This window comes from Anomaloglossus baeobatrachus, chromosome 6, assembly GCF_048569485.1.
Source record: "Anomaloglossus baeobatrachus isolate aAnoBae1 chromosome 6, aAnoBae1.hap1, whole genome shotgun sequence".
Classification (NCBI taxonomy): Eukaryota; Metazoa; Chordata; class Amphibia; order Anura; family Aromobatidae; genus Anomaloglossus; species Anomaloglossus baeobatrachus.
In genome coordinates, this window is record NC_134358.1 from 74,240,275 (window position 1) to 74,258,261 (window position 17,987).

Below are 17,987 nucleotides of genomic sequence, written 5' to 3' on the forward strand. Positions count from 1 at the left end.
TGCTACCATGGCAACCACCGAAAGTCACGTGATCATGTCACGTGACTTCCGGCGGGGGCGGGGTAAGTGACTCTCATGGCGGCGCCCATATACATATCGCTGCCAGATTTTGGCAGCGAAATGTAAGGGGTTAATGGCCACGGGTGGAAGCGATTCCACCCGCGGCTAGCAGGCACACATGTCAGCTGTTGATAACAGCTGATATGTGCGCGGATCGCGGCTGCCTGCCTGCGGCAGGGGGCAGGGCTTACCGGCACACGATCCATGACGTACCCAGTACGTCATGGGTCGTTAAGGGGTTAAGGGCTTAAAGGGAATTTGTTACCAGGTTTTTACCACCTAATCTGAGAGCTTCACAATGTAGGGGCAGAGATCCTGATTCCAGCGAGTTGCTTAGTGTAGTTGTGATAAAATCACTGATTAATTAGCAGTAGATTATCATTACAGGACTATTTAGTGTGCTGCAGGTAGTCCAGCATATTCATAACTGCTAGATCTGCAGCAGAGAAAACATTGATTTTATCAAAATGACAGCAAACAGCTCAGTAAGTGACACATTGCTGGAATCAGAGTCTCTGTCTCTATTATGCTGCTCTCAGATGGGGGAGCAAAAACCTGGTGACAGATTCCCTTTAAGTGGGGAAAGCAATTCAAGAAATCACTATAGATCCAGGGTGCAGCTTGGCTTGGCAGTGTTGTGCAGCTTGGCTTGGCAGTGTTGTGCAGCTTGGCTGGGCAGTGTTGTGCAGCTTGGCTGGGCAGTGTTGTGCAGCTTGGCTGGGCAGTGTTGTGCAGCTTGGCTGGGCAGTGTTGTGCAGCTTGGCTGGGCAGTGTTGTGCAGCTTGGCTGGGCAGTGTTGTGCAGCTTGGCTGGGCAGTGTTGTGCAGCTTGGCTGGGCAGTGTTGTGCAGTTTGGCTGGGCAGTGTTGTGCAGCTTGGCTGGGCAGTGTTGTGCAGCTTGGCTGGGCAGTGTTGTGCAGCTTGGCTGGGCAGTGTTGTGCAGCTTGGCTGGGCAGTGTTGTGCAGCTTGGCTGGGCAGTGTTGTGCAGCTTGGCTGGGCAGTGTTGTGCAGCTTGGCTGGGCAGTGTTGTGCAGCTTGGCTGGGCAGTGTTGTGCAGCTTGGCTGGGCAGTGTTGTGCAGCATGGCTGGGCAGTGTTGTGCAGCATGGCTGGGCAGTGTTGTGCAGCTTGGCTGGGCAGTGTTGTGCAGCTTGGCTGGGCAGTGTTGTGCAGCTTGGCTGGGCAGTGTTGTGCAGCTTGGCTGGGCAGTGTTGTGCAGCTTGTTTCTTTCAGTGTGTTTGCGCTCCTCTGGCGATTGTTGCATATGTGGGGGCATTGTACAATTTTGATGGTTTTACAGCCTCTGAACGTGAACAATAAATGTGTCTATCCACTGACCGCAAGCAGATATATTAATAACAAGTAGGTGAAGCACAAAGGTCTTCTAAAACTGGTTATAGTAAGATGCTGCACATTCTTTAATTTTGCACATCTTTTGATGATCTCGCCTTATTTACCAAAAAAATCACTCCATGCCACTAAAAAACACTCCTTTTGTAGTAACTTTTTGGAAAGTTGTGTGCACCAAACGTTACTACTTATATACATCTGGTGTAAAATCCAGAACAACCCCCCCTCCCCCACCCAATGTGCTGCTGACATTAATATTCCTGGCGCTTAGGCTTGTTGTAACACTACAGCTTTCGGCAGGGGGTGCCCGTACACGCTGGGAGTTGTAGTCTAGCAGCTGAAGATCCACATTGACTGATGTTGGAGCGGTTACTTCTGTAGCCTTAGGCTAGGTTCACATTTCCGTTGTTTTGCATCAGTCACATGCGTTGCTTGAGACATGTGACTGATGCGTTGTACAACGGATGACAAAGAACAGAATTCATTGTCGGACTCCGTTGTGTGCAGGGGGCGGAGCGCGAGGTGGGTTGAGCCGAGCGGGGCCGTGGCGCTGAGGACGTCAGTGCCGCGGTCTGCATGGCTGGGGACAGGTGTGTGTGTGTGTGTGTGTGTGTGTGTACACATGCGGAGTGCGGGAGGGGGCGGAGCCGAGCGGGGAAGTGTCGGGCTCCCTGCACACGTAGCCAGGGTAAATATCGGGTAACTAAGCAAAGCACTTTGCTTGTTACCCGATATTTACCTTGGTTACCAGCGTACACCACTTAGCGCTGGCTCCTTGCACACGTAACCAGGGTAAATATCGGGTAACTAGGCAAACCGCATTGCTTGGTAACCCGATGTGTGTGTATCCTGGTTACATGTGCAGGGAGCCAGAGAGAGCATGCGCAGCAAAATCCTACAGATTGTGCTGCTCAAAAAACGTTACAAGCTGTGTTCCTTCCGCCCGGCGGTCAGTCGTTCCACAACTGATCAGTCGGGCGGAGGATGCAACGCAGCATCATCTGTCACAATCCGCCGCTCATACAAGTCTATGGGAACAACGGAATCCGCCAAACAGATTCCGTTGTTTACCAGAGCCGCGGATTGTGACTGATACAATTTAACGGAAGTGTGAACCTAGCCTAACATGACATGTCCTGTGACGTCTGTGTTTTTTAGATGGGTAAAGTGGAGAGAAGGTCATTGAAAAGCTCACAAAAGCAATTGTATACACATTGGTGTAAAGGAAAAATTAAAGCTGCTGTTCCTGGTACCCAAATCCCTTGCATGGTCAGCTACCCCACTTTGTGTGTGTGTGTGTGTGTGTGTGTGTGTGTGTGTGTCAGGTTTGATGCATCGGCTATCCAGCACATTGATTTTTATAGGAAAAACTATTGTCTATTTGGACACTAATCAGCCAGAAAAGGGATTGTAACGCTTCTGTACGTTTTGTATATGAGGGCTTATTCAGACGTCCGTACAAATCGGTTTCTTCTCTGACCGCAACTCGGACTGGACTGTAGGTTTCCTGACCGGAGCGTCACAGCCTCATAAAAATTTGTGACGCTTTCGTGCTCGAGTGGGGAGACACGCGCCCTGGACGGTCCGCGCCCTGACCGATTTGATATGAACGTCCGAATTAGCCCTAACGGAGTGACTGCACAGAATTGTTGTGACCGCTGACTAGTGGATAATGTTAGAACTGCAGTGTGTTTTCATGGACAGGACAAGTAGGTTTTTGTTTGTGTTTTTTTTTGTTTTGGTTTTTCTTAAATAAACAATCAAAAAAATTTTTCTCTTAACCATGTAAGTTTTTTGTATTTTTTTTTTTCTCTCTCCAGTTCCCTCAGAAAAAACAGCAATGCTCTGTACCTGCTCCTGAAGCGCATCGTTTGTGGGTTTGGAAAAGACACTGGGGAATTGGCCTCATCGTTCTTGGATTTCATGCGGCAGATACTGAACTCTGATCCTATGGCAAGTAACTGAATGTGTGCGTGGCCCCTTCAGAAAATGTGGAATTGCAGGAAACTTTGGAATTTTGAAGTTTTTTTTTTTTTTACATCACTTAAAATTGCTTGAAGGAGTTGTCTATGACTGGACAGCTTTTTCTGAATACCACCAGGCTGCTTAATAAAATAAAGAAAAAAGGAAGATTTTTGTGTACTCACCGTAACATCTTTTTCTCTGAGACCTCACTGGGGAACACAGGACCAGTTTTTTGCTTTGTGCCTGTTCTCGGGCCCATGTCCACCTCCTAGGACACTATGCAAAAAAAGTAGTCCTGTGTCTCCCAATAAGGCGAGAGAGAAAGCTTATTTCCCTCCCGGATCTGCATCCTGCCCCTTCTCCGAGTGCTGTGTTCCCGGCTGCAGCGCTCATGAGACAGCCGATCAAGCTTGAGCATTGCTGGGCATTGTAGTGGAAAAAAGGCTGGAGATCACCAGGCTTATGTTCAACATGCTTGGTCTTCTGTTATCATTTTTAATGGCTGCAGAATAATGAAATCACAGCAATGTTGCTTTGTCACTTTTGAGGTTGTGACTTTAACCCCTGCGTTGTCTCGTGCAGCCATGCGGAGATGATGGAGGAGGTATGGAAGTGGATGGAGCCCCCCACACAAGGACCCTTGGTCTCAGCGCTGGTGAAATAAAGCAGCTGCTGCTGAACAAAGATGACCCTGCACACAACCTGCTGCTGGACTTGGAGAAAACCGTTCTGGTAAATGTTGGCTTCGCCTCCTCTTATCCTCGGTTATGGGGCGGATTTGCTTTCAATGCTGATTGTTCTGATTTCTGTGTTTCTAGGAACAGTCCAAAGAAGACGACAGTCTGGAGTCTCTACTGGACAACGTGGCTGGTTTTCGGCAGATACTAGAAATTGCAAAGGAGCCGATACCATTAAGTGACCAGGATGTGGAGCCGGTGTTACCAGCCGGAGACTCCATGCAGAACCTATTCAATAACCGGTAACATGCAGTAGATTATTCTGCTCAGAGCCCATTCCCAGCAGCATATAGCTTCTAAGAAGAAGAAAAATAAAAATCTATGACAGTATTTTATGATACAAATACTGCATATTACTTTAAGGCCCTGTGCGCACACTGCATTTTTTGCCACTGATTTGTTGCGTTTTTTTTTCTCCAGGATTGGTGCAGTTTTTGTTCATAAGCTTCATGCAGTCCTTCCCCAGTAAAGTCTGAGAAATCAAAAATGTGCACACGTTGCGTTTTTTCCTTACAGGTTTTGCTCCAGAATTTTTGCAGCAAGTGAAGCAGCATGTCGCTGTTGAGGGGAGACACTAGGGGTCTCTCAAGGTCTGACTGCTCTTTTCAGATTATAATGTCATGTGTGCACAGGTGGGAAGAAATAACAGACTGCAGATTGGTTAATCGCTTCCTCTCATGACGGACACCAGTGACATTCTGCTCGTTTATTGTTCACAAAACCCTCATAGTTCTAGATAAGAAAAGGGTGTAGACAAAATATATAGTCCAATCAAGTATCGCAGGCCGGGCTCGGGGCGTGGAGCAACTTGCATAGTCTCTACTGGATTGGTTGTTCCAAACTTTGGGTGTTTCTCAGGTCCTTATCACCTGAGGCGATGTCCACGATGCAGGAGCCATCTTTGGGCTACATGTGCTGGCATTTTGTATTAAAGAAAATCACTGAATATATATATATATATATATATATATATATATATATATATATATATATATAGTTAGCAGAAAACAAATTATCTCTCTAGGAAAGGAGAGAAACTCCAGCGCAGCGCCACCTATTGGAAGTAGCGATCCTAAAAGTCAGAAGTGGATTTTTAACAATCCTTTGCAAATGATTTAGGATTTTATTCCAGACCAGAATCCCAATTTGCAGACACTGTGTTTCGGGCTGCTTGCCCCTCGTCAGTGCAAAGTATGGGGTGTCTGGTCTGGCTCATGAGAAGCTATGTGGGAGGAACACGGGGGGAAAACAAAAGCATTCATAAATATGTATGTTGGGCTACATCAACTAAACTACATAATTGGGTCTGTGAAATATCTGAATTAAGTATTACAGGTTACTCAATTCTTACCCTCAACATCACTACTTTTCTGCGTTTTTCCCATGTTTTGCCATTGACAATGTTAAAAAAAAAAAAAAAAACTGCAGGAAAAAAACGCACCAAACCACGATAAAAACGCATGTGTTTTTGGTACGGGTTTTCCACTAGAGAAACAAATCCGCGGTGTGTGCACATAGCCTTAAACAGCTATCACCAGAATATCAACCCTTTCGGTCAAAGTCTGCGTGCACATGATCAGTGTTCACAGCGTTTTGGACACAGCATGCTTCAGCTGCATCCAAAAAGCTGCGTTGTACAGTACAAGCACAGAAGATAGGATTTCTAGAAATCCCACGCCTACTATGCATGTGCGGTCCGCAGCGTAAACTGACTTCTAGTGCTGCTCTCCCAGTCACAATCATGTCAATTCTGTGCTGCGGAGTCACAAGCGTTCTCCGCAGGGAGAATAAAAGCGAGAGAGACCGCGACTGCCCGAGCCCGGATCGTGGGCACAAGCAGCTGCGGTCTCCCACGGAGGAGACTCGTGACCCCGCAGGTCAGCACCCGCCACATCAGCGGGTCCTGATCGTGGGCTCGTACCCTTAAAGTAATCCTTGGGATCACCCCTAGGCAGCGCCATCACTGCTGACATCAATGTTAATTGAGCAATACATTTTGAAGTTCGTGTTTCTGGCAAAAAAATTATACAGGATCTTCTTCTTTTCTTTTTGCAGAACGGTGTACGTTTTAGCAGATGTAATGGACGATCAGCTGAAGTCTTTCTCATTTACACCCTTCCAGCCTGACGAAGCGGATGTGGACCTAGACTTGGTATAAACCGTTCCCTTATTCCGCAATGTTTCGGCCGATCACACTCCTATTGATCCTGAATATCACAATAATGACCCACGAGGCGTAACATCCGGGCTTTGTGTTTGTCGTTTTAGGGCAAAGTTGATTTAATTGACCTTTCTGCCAAATGCTGCAGTGATTTTGACTTAAAAGCCGAGCTGGAAAAATCCTTTTTGTTGGAGCCCTCGTCACCAGGTCGGACAAAAGCCTCTAAAGGTTTCAAGCTGGGAAAACACAAACATGAGACCTTTATTACAAGGTGAGTCTGCGATTAGTAAATTGATCCAGCTGAATTCAGATTCAGCTTGGAGGACCTGAACGTGGCACAAACGCTGCCCATTTCTTTGTCGCTCCATTGGGAGACCCAGACAATTGGGTGTATAGCTACTGCCTCCGGAGGCCACACAAAGTATTACACTCAAAAGTGTAAGGCCCCTCCCCTTCTGGCTATACACCCCCAGTGGGATCACTGGCTCACCAGTTTTGTGCTTTGTGCGAAGGAGGTCAGACATCCACGCATAGCTCCACTGTTTAGTCAGCAGCAGCTGCTGACTATGTCGGATGGAAGAAAAGAGGGCCCATACTAGGGTCCCCAGCATGCTCCCTTCTCACCCCACCTTTTGTCGGCGCTGTTTGTAAGGTTGAGGTACCCATTGTGGGTACGGAGGCTGGAGCCCACATGCTGCTTTCCTTCCCCATCCCCTCAGGGCTCTGGGTGAAGTGGGATCTTATCGGTCTCCAGGCACTGAGGCCGTGCTCCATCCACAGCTCCTGGGAATCTGCTGGACATGGAGCGGAGTATCCTCAGGGACATGGCCCTGCTACGTTGAGGTACTCTGTGTCCCTGTGGGGACCGCGCACGGACACACGGCAGCATTGCTGGGTGTGTTAGTGCGCCAGGGACGGCGGCGCTGCCCGCACTAGTGCCATCGCACACTACAGCTTGCTGGGTGTGTTAGTGTATTAGGGGACTACCGCGCTAACCGCCGTTGCCATTTTTATTTCGGGCGCGGCTGGGACTTGTGGTGCGCCGGGGACTTCCGCGCCGACCAAGGCTTATATGCCGGCCGCGCTTATCACTCGAGTCCCCGGCTTGCGCGGCCTAGTCTCACTTCGTTTCCGCCCACAGACCTGCCAGTCAGGGTAGGGGCGTGACGCTGCACAGCACGGCAGCGCTGAGAGCTGGAGTATGCTTTGCATACTCCACCCCTCTCACTGTGTGCACTGTGAAACCGGCAGCGCTGAGAGCTGGAGTATGCTTTGCATACTCCACCCCTCTCACTGTGTACGCTGTGAAGCCGGATTCCCGCTTTTTCTCAGGCACGCCCACGGCTTCCTCCTCTACACAGGACGCTGGCAGCCATTCTTGTCAGTGTTTTCTGTAGCGACAGAAGAGACAAGTTTGGGAATCCCTGGCAGGGATTCGGATAGTCACACAACCGCTGTGACCAGGCGTTAAGCAGCACCTGTGGGGCTGACTCCACTAGTGCCGAAGTGCACATATACATATATGCTTATTCACTATGCATTGCACTGTTTAGCTGCATTTTTGTATATACCCTCCTTGATTGTGCGGAGGACATAACAGCATATTGTCTGTGTAAAACAGAGGTGCAGAAGCACATGTTTTCTATGCAGCCGGTACAGCATGTATGGCTATATGGCCGGCAGTGTACATAGACCCCCATTGTATACTACGGAGTCTCTGCTAATCGTCAGGACATGGGGACGGAGCCTGCAGTATTTACTGACAGTTTTTCTGAGACTATGGCTATGATACTAGAAGCCTTGCAGTCCAGACAAGTCTCTCAAATCCATGGCCACTGTTCATTCATTATCCATGGTCCCCCTCAGTGGGAACAGCTTTGAGCTCCGAGGGTGTCATGTGCTTCCCAGAGTGACGGCTCTGACACGGACGACAGTCCCAGACAGCCTGAGAGGCTCACTATGAGCGGCCCTCGACTTCATCACACTAGTCAGGGTCCCAGCAAGTGGACTCTCTGTGTGATGTGGCGGAGGTAGCTGCTCAAGATCTAATCCTGAGACCGCTCTCAATCTGGATACACCTGATGGTGACGCCATAGTCAATAATCTCATAGCGTCCATCAATAGAATGTTAGTTATTTCTCCCCCAGCTCCTCCGGTGGAAGAGTCAGCTTCATAGCAGGAGAAATTCCATTCACGTATCCCAAGCGTAAATTAAATGCTTTCCTTGGCCACCCTGACTTTACACAGGCAGTCCAGGAACACCACGCTTATCCAGTTAAGCGCTTCTCCAAACGGCTGAGGATACACGTTATCACTACCCCCTGACGTGGGCAATGGCTGGACCCAGTGTCCCAAGGGGCATCCTCCAATCTCCAGCTTGCAGCTAGATCCATAGTTGCAGTGGAAGATGGGGTTGCACTTAAAGATGCCACTGACAGACAGAGGGATCTCTGGTCGAAATCCATCTATGAGGCTATCGGCGCGCTGTTAAGCATTCGCAGCCGTAGAGGCACTCCAAGCTACTTCAGCTTGTCTTACACAGATGGACACGGTCACACGTACATCTGTTCCGCAAGTGTCATCCTTAACCGCTCAAATGTCTGCATTTGCGTCTTATGCGATTAATGCTGTCCTGGACTCTACGATCCGTACGGCAGTGGCGTCCGCTAACTCCGTGGTTTTACGCAGGGCCTGGGTGTTAACTGAATGGAAGGCAGATTCTGCTTCCAAAAAAGGGCTTAACCAGTTTGCCTTGTTCTGCTGACCGACTGTTTAGTGTGCGTGAGATGTAATCATTAAACAGTTCAAGAGTAAGGATTCTTCCTTACCTCAGCCCAGACAAAACAAATCCCAACATACCAAGGGACAGTCGGGGTTTTCGGTCTTTTTCAAGGCTCGGGCAGGTCCCATTTCTCCTCGTCCAAAGAGGACTCAAAAGGATCAGAGGAGCTCAGTTTCTTGGCGGGCTCAGTCACGTCCAAAAAAGACAGCCTGAAAGCCCGCTTCCAAGAAGGCTTCCTCATGACTTGCGGCCTCCTCTCTCCGCATCCTCGGTCGGTAGCAGGCTCTCCCGCCTTGGCGATATTTAGCTGTCACAGGTCAAAGACCGTTGGGTGAGAGACATTCTGTCTCACGGGTACAGGATAGAGTTCAGTTCTCGTCCTCCAACTCAATTCTTCAGAACTTCTCCGCCTCCCGACCGAGCCGATGCTCTTCTGCAGGCGGTGGGCACTCTAAAGGCAATTATTTGCGGTGCCAAGAAAGGACGAGTATTTCCGTCCCGTTCTGGATCTAACACGGCTCAACCAGCTCGTGAACACCAGGCGGTTCCGGATGTAATCCCCCCGCTCCGTCATCGCCTCAATGTTTCAAGGAAATTTCCTAACATCGATACACGTCAAGGATGCTTATCCCCACGTGCCGATTGATCCAGAGCTCCAGCGTTTCTACGCTTTGTTATAAGACGCGAACACCTTCAGTTCGTAACTCTGCCTTCCGGCTGGCGATAGCCCCACGGGTCTTCTCTAAGGTCATGGCAGCAGTAGTACCAGTTTTGCAATCTCAAGGTCACTCTGTGATCCCGTATTTGGGAGATCTACTTGTCAAGGCACTCTCTTAAGGAACATGCCAACACAGCCGAACGTTGCGCTGGAGACTCTCCAGAGTTCGGGTGGATCATCAACTTTTCAAAGTCCGATCCGACCCCGGGCCAATCACTAACATATCCAGGCATGGAGTTTCATACTCTCTCAGCGATGGTGAAGCTTCCGCTAGCCAAACAGCGTTCACTACAGACAAGGCTGCAATCTCGCCTTAGGATCAGTCGCACACATTGAGACGCCTCTTGCACTTCTCACGTAAGATGGTAGCAATGGCGGCAGTCCCTTTCGCGCAGTTTCATCTGCGTCCACTACAATGGGACATTCTCCGCCAATGAGACGGGAGGTCGACGCCCATCGACAGAGACGTCTCCCTTTCTCAGGCGGCCAAAGAATCTCTACGGTGGTGGCTTCTTCCCACCTCAGGGTCAGAAAAAAGGTCCTTCCTACCCCCATCCTGGGCGGTAGTTACGACAGGCACGAGTCTATCAGAGTGGAGAGCAGTTTTTCTCTACCACAGGGCTCAAGGTACGTGGATTCAGCAAGAGTCCACCCTTCAGATCAATGTTCTGGAAATCAGAGCAGTGTATCTTGCCCTACAAGCCTTCCAGCAGTGGCTGTAAAGCAAGCGCATCCGAATTCAGTCGGATATCTCCACAGCGGTGGCATACATCAACCACCACGGAAGAACACGCAGCCGGCAAGCCTTCCAGGAAGCCGGCGGATTCTGACGTGGGTGGAAGACACGGCATCCACCATATCCGCAGTTCACATCCCAGGCGTGGTAAACTAGGAAGCAGACTTCCTCAGTCGCCAGGGTATGGAAGCAGGGGAATGGTTTCTTCACCCGGACGGGTTTCAGGAGATCTGTCGCCGCTGCGGGATGCCGGACGTCGACATAATGGCGTCACGGCACAACAACATTGTCCCGGCTTCATAGCACAGTCTCACGATCATCGAGCTCTGGCGGCGGACGCCTCAGTTCAACATTGGTCGCAGTCCCGGCTACCTTATGTGTCCCACCTCTGGCATTGTTGCCCAGAGTGCTGCGCAAGATCAAGTCCGACTGTCGCCGCGCCATCCTCGTCGCTCCAGCTTGGCCGAGGAGGTCGGGGTTCCCGGATCTGTGGTACCTCACGGTAGGCCAACCGTGGGCACTACCAGACCGACCAGACTTGCTGTTTCAAGGGCCCTTTTTTCCATCTGAACTCTGCGGCCCTGAACATGACGGTGTAGCCATTGAGTCCTGGATCCTAGCGTCTTCAGTATTATCTCAGGAGTGGTTGTCACCATGACGCAGGCCAAGAAGCCAACGTCCGCCAAGATCTACCACAGATCGTGGAAGATATTCTTATCTTGGTGCTCTGCTCAAGGAGTTTCTCCCTGGCCATTTGCATCGCCTATTTTTCCTTCCTTCCTACAATCTTGGTTGGAAAATGGTTGGTCGCTCAGCTCCCTTAAAGGACAAGTCTCAGCGCTATCTGTATTTTTTCAGAAACGCCTAGCCGACTTCCGCAGGTACGCACGTTCCTGCAGGGAGTTTGTCTTCTCATCACTCCGTACAAGCGGCCGTTAGAGCTCTGGAGTCTGAACAAGGTTCTAATGACTCTCTTGAAGCCGCCTTTCGAGCCTTTGAAAGTTGTTTCCCTTTTCCGTCTTTCACAGAAAGTGGCCTTTCTAGTAGCGGTCACGTCTCTTCAGAGAGTGTCCGAGCTAGCAGCGCTGTCATGCAAATCTCCATTCCTGGTCTTCACCAGGACAAGGGGGTTCGGCGTCCGATTCCGGACTTTCTCCCTAAGGTGGTATCCCATTTTCATCTCAATCAAGATATCACCTTACCTTCTTTGTGTCCTCATCCAGTCCATCAATTTGAAAAGGATTTGCATCTGTTGGATCTGGTGAGAGCACTCAGGATCTACATTCCCGCACGGCGCTCCTGTGCCGCTCGGATGCACTCTTTGTCCTTGTCGCTGGTCAGCGTAAAGGGTCGCAAGTTTCCAAATCCACCCTGACTCGGTGGATCAAGGAACCAATTCTTGAAACCTACCGTTCTGCTAGGCTCCCGGTTCCCTCAGGGCTGAATGCCCATTCTACCAGAGCCGTGGGTGCGTCCTGGGCATTACGGCACCAGGCTACGGCTCAGCAGGTGTGCCAGGCACCTACCTGGTCGAGTCTGCACACTTTTACCAAGCATTATCAGGTGCATACCTACGCTTCGGCAGACGCCAGCCTAGGTAGACAAGTCCTTCAGGCGGCGGTTGCCCACCTGTACGAAAGGGCTGTTTGACGGCCCTACCACGAGGTATTCTTTTACCCACCCAGGGACTGCTTTTGGACGTCCCAATTGTCTGGGTCTCCCAATTAGGAGCGACAAAGAAGAAGGGAATTTTGTTTACTTACCGTAAATTGCTTTTCTTCTAGCTCCAATTGGGAGACCCAGCACCCGCCCTGTTTTCTTAGGGTTTTTTTCGGTACACATGTTGTTCATGTGAATGGTTGCAGTTCTCCGATGTTTCTTCGGATTGAATTGGTCTTTAAACCAGTTATTGGCTTTCCTCCTTCTTGCTTTTGCACTAAACTGGTGAGCCAGTGATCCCACTGGGGGTGTATAGCCAGAAGGGGAGGGGCCTTACACTTTTGAGTGTAATACTTTGTGTGGCCTCCGGAGGCAGTAGCTATACACCCAATTGTCTGGGTCTCCCAATTGGAGCTAGAAGAAAAGGAATTTACGGTAAGTAAACAAAATTCCCTTCGTTTTAGCTGATTACATGTTGGATTGCAAAAGTAGATTAGACAAATTAAGAAAACCGGACTTCTCTTCTTAGTTTTACTAAATATCACAGTTAATTTCTTAAAAATCTACTTTCTCTCTCGCCTTATTGGGGGACACAGGACCATCCCCCAATGAAGGCTCAGAGAACAAGATTTTACGGTGAGTACACAAAAATCTTCCTTTTTACCATTCCTCTGTTACTCCTCCGGGAAATGAATGAATTCTTTTGCAGCTTGGCTTTACTATGATCCCTGTCAAGACTGATTAAAAAGTAGGGAGTGTAGGGACCCACTCCATTAACAAAGGACTAGCAACACCCAGTTGTCAATGTATTTAGTGCTTTTTGTAAGAGTAAATCCAGAGGAACAGTACAATGTAGAGACATAAGAAAAGATGCTCAAGGTATGTAGCGAAAGTGTTCTTAAAGAAAAAAATCAGTGTCATCAGAAAAAATTAGCTCTAACCTCTTATTTTAGGAAACCCACAGACATTAGCTGCAATGAGCCAAGACTCCAACCCGATCTTTTGTATTGAGGTGTCTAATGAGCGTGTGCAAAGGTCGTTTTGAAGGGAGGGGGAGCAAGTAAGGCAGCGCTCACATCAGCGGTATTTTGCCGCAAAACCGGATCCGTCACAAATGCGTTTCAGTTCAATTCCTTTCCAATGGAATTTTGGCAAGATGCAGTCATACACAACCACATGTAACTGCATCTTGCCGCGATTCCATTGGAAATGAACTGAACTGAAACGCATTTGTGACTGATCGGTTTGGCGGCAAAATATCGCTGATATGAGCGATGTTGTGAATACATTTGAATTAGATTCCAGTTTGGGGGCTCCCTCTTCTGGTCAGTGCTGGTAGTGCAGTTGACTTGCTGAATGGGAACCAGCCAGCTGAGGAGGCTTTGCAATCAGACCATTTGGATTTGGCCTATATAACTTAGTCGTTTCCTCCTGTTCCTTGCCGGTGCTCAATGTAGCTCCTGTGTGCTAAGGACCTCCTGAAACCAGCCCTTTCTTTGTCGCTCCATTGGGAGACCCAGACAATTGGGTGTATAGCTTCTGCCTCCGGAGGCCACACAAAGTATTACACTTTAAAAAGTGTAACCCCTCCCCTCTGCCTATACACCCTCCCGTGGATCACGGGCTCCTCAGTTTTATGCTTTGTGTGGAAGGAGGCACACATCCACTCATGCATTCTCATACTTAGTTATGTCGGTTGGAAGAAAAGAGGGCCCCCACGGGGCCCCCGGCATGTTCCCTTCTCACCCCACTACGTCGTGGGTGTTGTTAAGGTTGAAGTACCCATTGCGGGTACAGAGGCTGGAGCCACATGCCGTCTCCTTCACCATCCCTTAGCGGCTCTGGGAGAAGTGGGATCCTAAGCGGTCATCCATTTACTGGGACCGTGCTCCCTCCGCAGCCCCTGTGGGAACCTGCCGGACCGGAGCCTCTTCAACCTCAGGGACCGGGCCCTGCAACTCAAAGGTACTCTTTGTCCCCATTGGGGACTGTGCAGGGAGCGCACCTTCTTCCCGGAAGCCGCGGCAGCTGCTGAATTGAGAAGGTCGGTGGACTTCCGCGCCGACCGTGCCTGCTTGTCGGGCGCGGTCTCAAATTTAGTCCCCGGCTTCATCGCGGCCTAGTCGCAAAAATCCCACCCCCGGGCCTGCCTGTCAGGGGTAAGGGCGGGATTACCGACCTGACGTCGGATGTGAGCGCTGGAGCATCCTGCATGTTTTCCTCCCCCCTCACTGATCACTGTGGGGACCCCAGATTCCCGCACTTTCCTGGCGCCGCCCACGGCTCCACTCCTCCCCTGAGAGCTCTGGCAGCCATTTTTTGGCATTCTGCCGGTGGAGGATTCTCAGTGAACAGCTCTGCAGCTCCGGGGGATCTAAGGCAGGGAATCTGGAGGACACACTCCGCTTGTTAGCGGTCGGTAAGCCACACCGGTCACCCGGTGCTGGTCCCCCTAGGGTGCCGGAATAGATATAGATATATATATATATATATATATATATATATATATATATATATATATATATATATATATATATATATATATATATATATATATATATATATATATATATATATATATATATATATATATATATATATATATATATATATATATATATATATATATATATATATATATATATATATATATATATATTATATATATATATATTATATATATATATATTATATATATATATATTATATATATATATTATATATATATATTATATATATATCTGTTTGGTCGGGCTGTATACCCCTTTCCCATATACCCTCAGTGATCACTCTCCTAGGAGACAACAGCATGTCGTCCACAAGGAGCAAAGCTGCTAAGGCACAGGGTTTTTTTGCGGCCTGTACCTCTTGTGAGGCTATGTTACCTGTGGGTTCCACCTACCCTCACTGTGAGCAATGCTCGACCCCTGTTTCGCTTGCTCAGCCGGAGCCTCGGACACTAGTGGGCCCCTCGGCTCATGTAGACCCCCCTGCTCCCCCTGTCCAGGCTGCAGGGACAGAGTTCGCCTCTTTTGCTGAGAAACTCTCTGAGTCACTTTCTCAATCCATGGCTCAGTCTATGGACAAATGGTCTTCTAAGCTGCTAGAGGCTTTGCAGTCCAGACCGGTCCTTTCCCAGGCCCCGGCCCCTGTTGGCTCGTCGCCTCCAGGCCCCTCTCGGTCCGCGCCGCAGCGCGCTCCTAGGTTGGCCCCTAGGTCTCAGGCGGAGGACTCCTGCCCGGACCACAGTCCTAGACCGGCTAAGCGGGCTCGCTGGGAATCTTCCCCGACTTCCTCACGCTGCTCGGGATCCCAGCTTGAGGACTCTCTGGAGGACGAGGCGGATGTCGCAGCTCAAGGCTCTGACCCTGACGTCGCCCTTAACCTTGATACACCTGAAGGGGACGCCTTAGTAAATGATCTTATCTCGTCCATCAACCAGGTGTTGGATCTCTCTCCCCCGCCTTCTCCTGTAGAGGAGTCGGCGTCTCAGCAGGAGAAACGCCAGTTTCGGTTCCCCAAACGTACACGCAATGCGTTTTTCGATCACTCTAACTTCAGAGACGCTGTCCAGAAGCCCAGAGCGGTCCCGGACAAGCGCTTTACTAAGCGCCTCACTGACACGCGTTACCCCTTCCCATCTGAAGTCGATAAGGGTTGGGCTCACTGTCCCAAGGTGGATCCTCCAGTCTCAAGATTGGCGGCTAGATCCGTGGTATCGGTTGCAGATGGCTCATCGCTAAAGGATGCCACTGACAGACAGACAGAGCTCCTGGTGAAGTCCATCTATGAGGCCACGGGCGCGTCTTTTGCCCCGGCCTTTGCAGCCGTGTGGGCACTCCAAGCTATCTCGGCTTGTCTGACTGAGATTAATGCTGTCACACGTAATTCTGCTCCGCAAGTTGCGTCTTTGACCTCTCAGGCGTCAGCCTTTTCATCCTACGCCATGAACGCCGTCCTGGACTCTGCTAGCCGTACAGCTGTAGCATCCGCTAACTCTGTGGCAGTCCGCAGGGCCATGTGGCTGCGCGAATGGAAGGCAGACTCTGCTTCCAAGAGGGTCTTAACCGGTTTGCCGTTTTCTGGCGACCGTTTGTTTGGCGAACGATTGGATGAGATTATTAAGGAATCCAAAGGAAAGGATTCCTCCTTACCCCAGGCCAAACCTAAGAGACCTCAACAGAGAATCGAGATTTCGGTCCTTTCGTCCCTCCGCCAAGTCCCAATCCTCTTCGTCCAACAGGCCGGAGAAAGGCCAGAGGAACTCCTATGCGTGGCGATCCAAGTCTCGCCCACAAAAGGCCGCAGGAGGCACTGCCTCCAAGACGGCTTCCTCATGACTCTCGGCCTCCCCTGACCGCATCCTCGGTTGGTGGCAGGCTCTCCCGCTTTGGTGACGCCTGGTGGCCACATGTTCAAGACCGATGGGTGAGAGACATTCTGTCTCATGGTTACAGGATAGAGTTCAGCTCTCGTCCTGCGGCTCGCTTCTTCAGAACCTCTCCGTCCCCCGCTCAGGCCGAAGCATTTTTTCAGGCAGTAGCCGCTCTAAAGATGGAAGGAGTTGTGATCCCCGTTCCCCTTCAGGAACGTGGTCGCGGATTTTACTCCAACTTGTTCGTGGTGCCAAAAAAGGACGGGTCATTCCGTCCCGTTCTGGACCTCAAGCTACTCAACAGACATGTGAGAACCAGACTGTTCCGGATGGAATCCCTCCGCTCGGTCATCGCCTCAATGTCACAAGGAGACTTCCTAGCATCGATCGACATCAAGGATGCTTATCTCCATATACCGATCGCACCCGAGCATCAACGTTTCCTGTGTTTCGCCATCGGGGACGAACACCTCCAGTTCGTGGCATTGCCTTTCGGCTTGGCGACAGCACCACGGGTTTTCACCAAAGTCATGGCATCCGTTGTGGCGGTCCTGCATTCTTAGGGCCACTCGGTGATTCCCTACTTGGACGATCTCCTAGTCAGGGCCCCGTCTCGGGTGGCGTGTCAACAAAGTCTATCTGTCGCTCTGGCGACTCTCCAGCGGTTCGGGTGGATCATCAACTTCCCGAAATCCAAGTTGACACCGACCCAATCACTGACGTACCTTGGGATGGAGTTTCATACCCAGCAAGCGTTAGTCAAGCTTCCGAGCGACAAACAGCTTTCTCTGCAGGCAGGGGTGCAATCCCTTCTTCGGAGTCAGTCACACCCCTTAAGGCGCCTCATGCACTTCCTGGGGAAGATGGTGGCAGCTATAGAGGCAGTCCCGGTCGCGCAATTCCATCTTCGGCCACTCCAATGGGACATTCTCCGCAAATGGGACAGGAGGTCGGCTTCCCTCGACAGGAACGTCTCTCTTTCCCTTGCAACCAAGACGTCACTTCAGTGGTGGCTCCTTCCCAATTCTCTATCGCAGGGAAAATCCTTCCTACCCCCAACCTGGGCTGTGGTCACCACAGACGCGAGCCTGTCAGGGTGGGGAGCGGTTTTTCTCCACCACAGGGCTCAGGGAACCTGGACTCCGATAGTCATCCCTTCAGATCAATATTCTGGAGATAAGGGCAGTGTATCTAGCCCTATTGGCTTTTCATCGGTGGCTGGAGGGCAGGCAGATCCGTATCCAGTCGGACAATGCCACTGCCGTCGCATACATCAACCACCAAGGCGGCACTCGCAGTCGTCAAGCCTTCCAGGAAGTCCGACGGATTCTGCAGTGGGTGGAAGCCACAGCCTCCACCATCTCCGCAGTTCACATCCCGGGCGTAGAAAACTGGGAAGCAGATTTTCTCAGTCGTCAGGGCATGGACGCGGGGGAATGGTCTCT

General features: G+C 50.3%; 1 protein-coding gene across 1 annotated transcript in view; it reads left to right on the forward strand.

Annotated features, from left to right (window-relative positions):
• The window catches only part of VIRMA (vir like m6A methyltransferase associated), a 162,137-nt gene that overhangs the window by 108,824 nt on the left and 35,326 nt on the right, over positions 1–17,987 (forward strand). Inside the window, exons 17-21 of the mRNA XM_075353036.1 lie at positions 3,230–3,362; positions 3,957–4,106; positions 4,193–4,353; positions 6,167–6,263; positions 6,380–6,543. Of these exons, the coding sequence (XP_075209151.1) occupies positions 3,230–3,362; positions 3,957–4,106; positions 4,193–4,353; positions 6,167–6,263; positions 6,380–6,543 (705 nt within the window). The remainder of the gene's footprint in view (positions 1–3,229; positions 3,363–3,956; positions 4,107–4,192; positions 4,354–6,166; positions 6,264–6,379; positions 6,544–17,987) is intronic.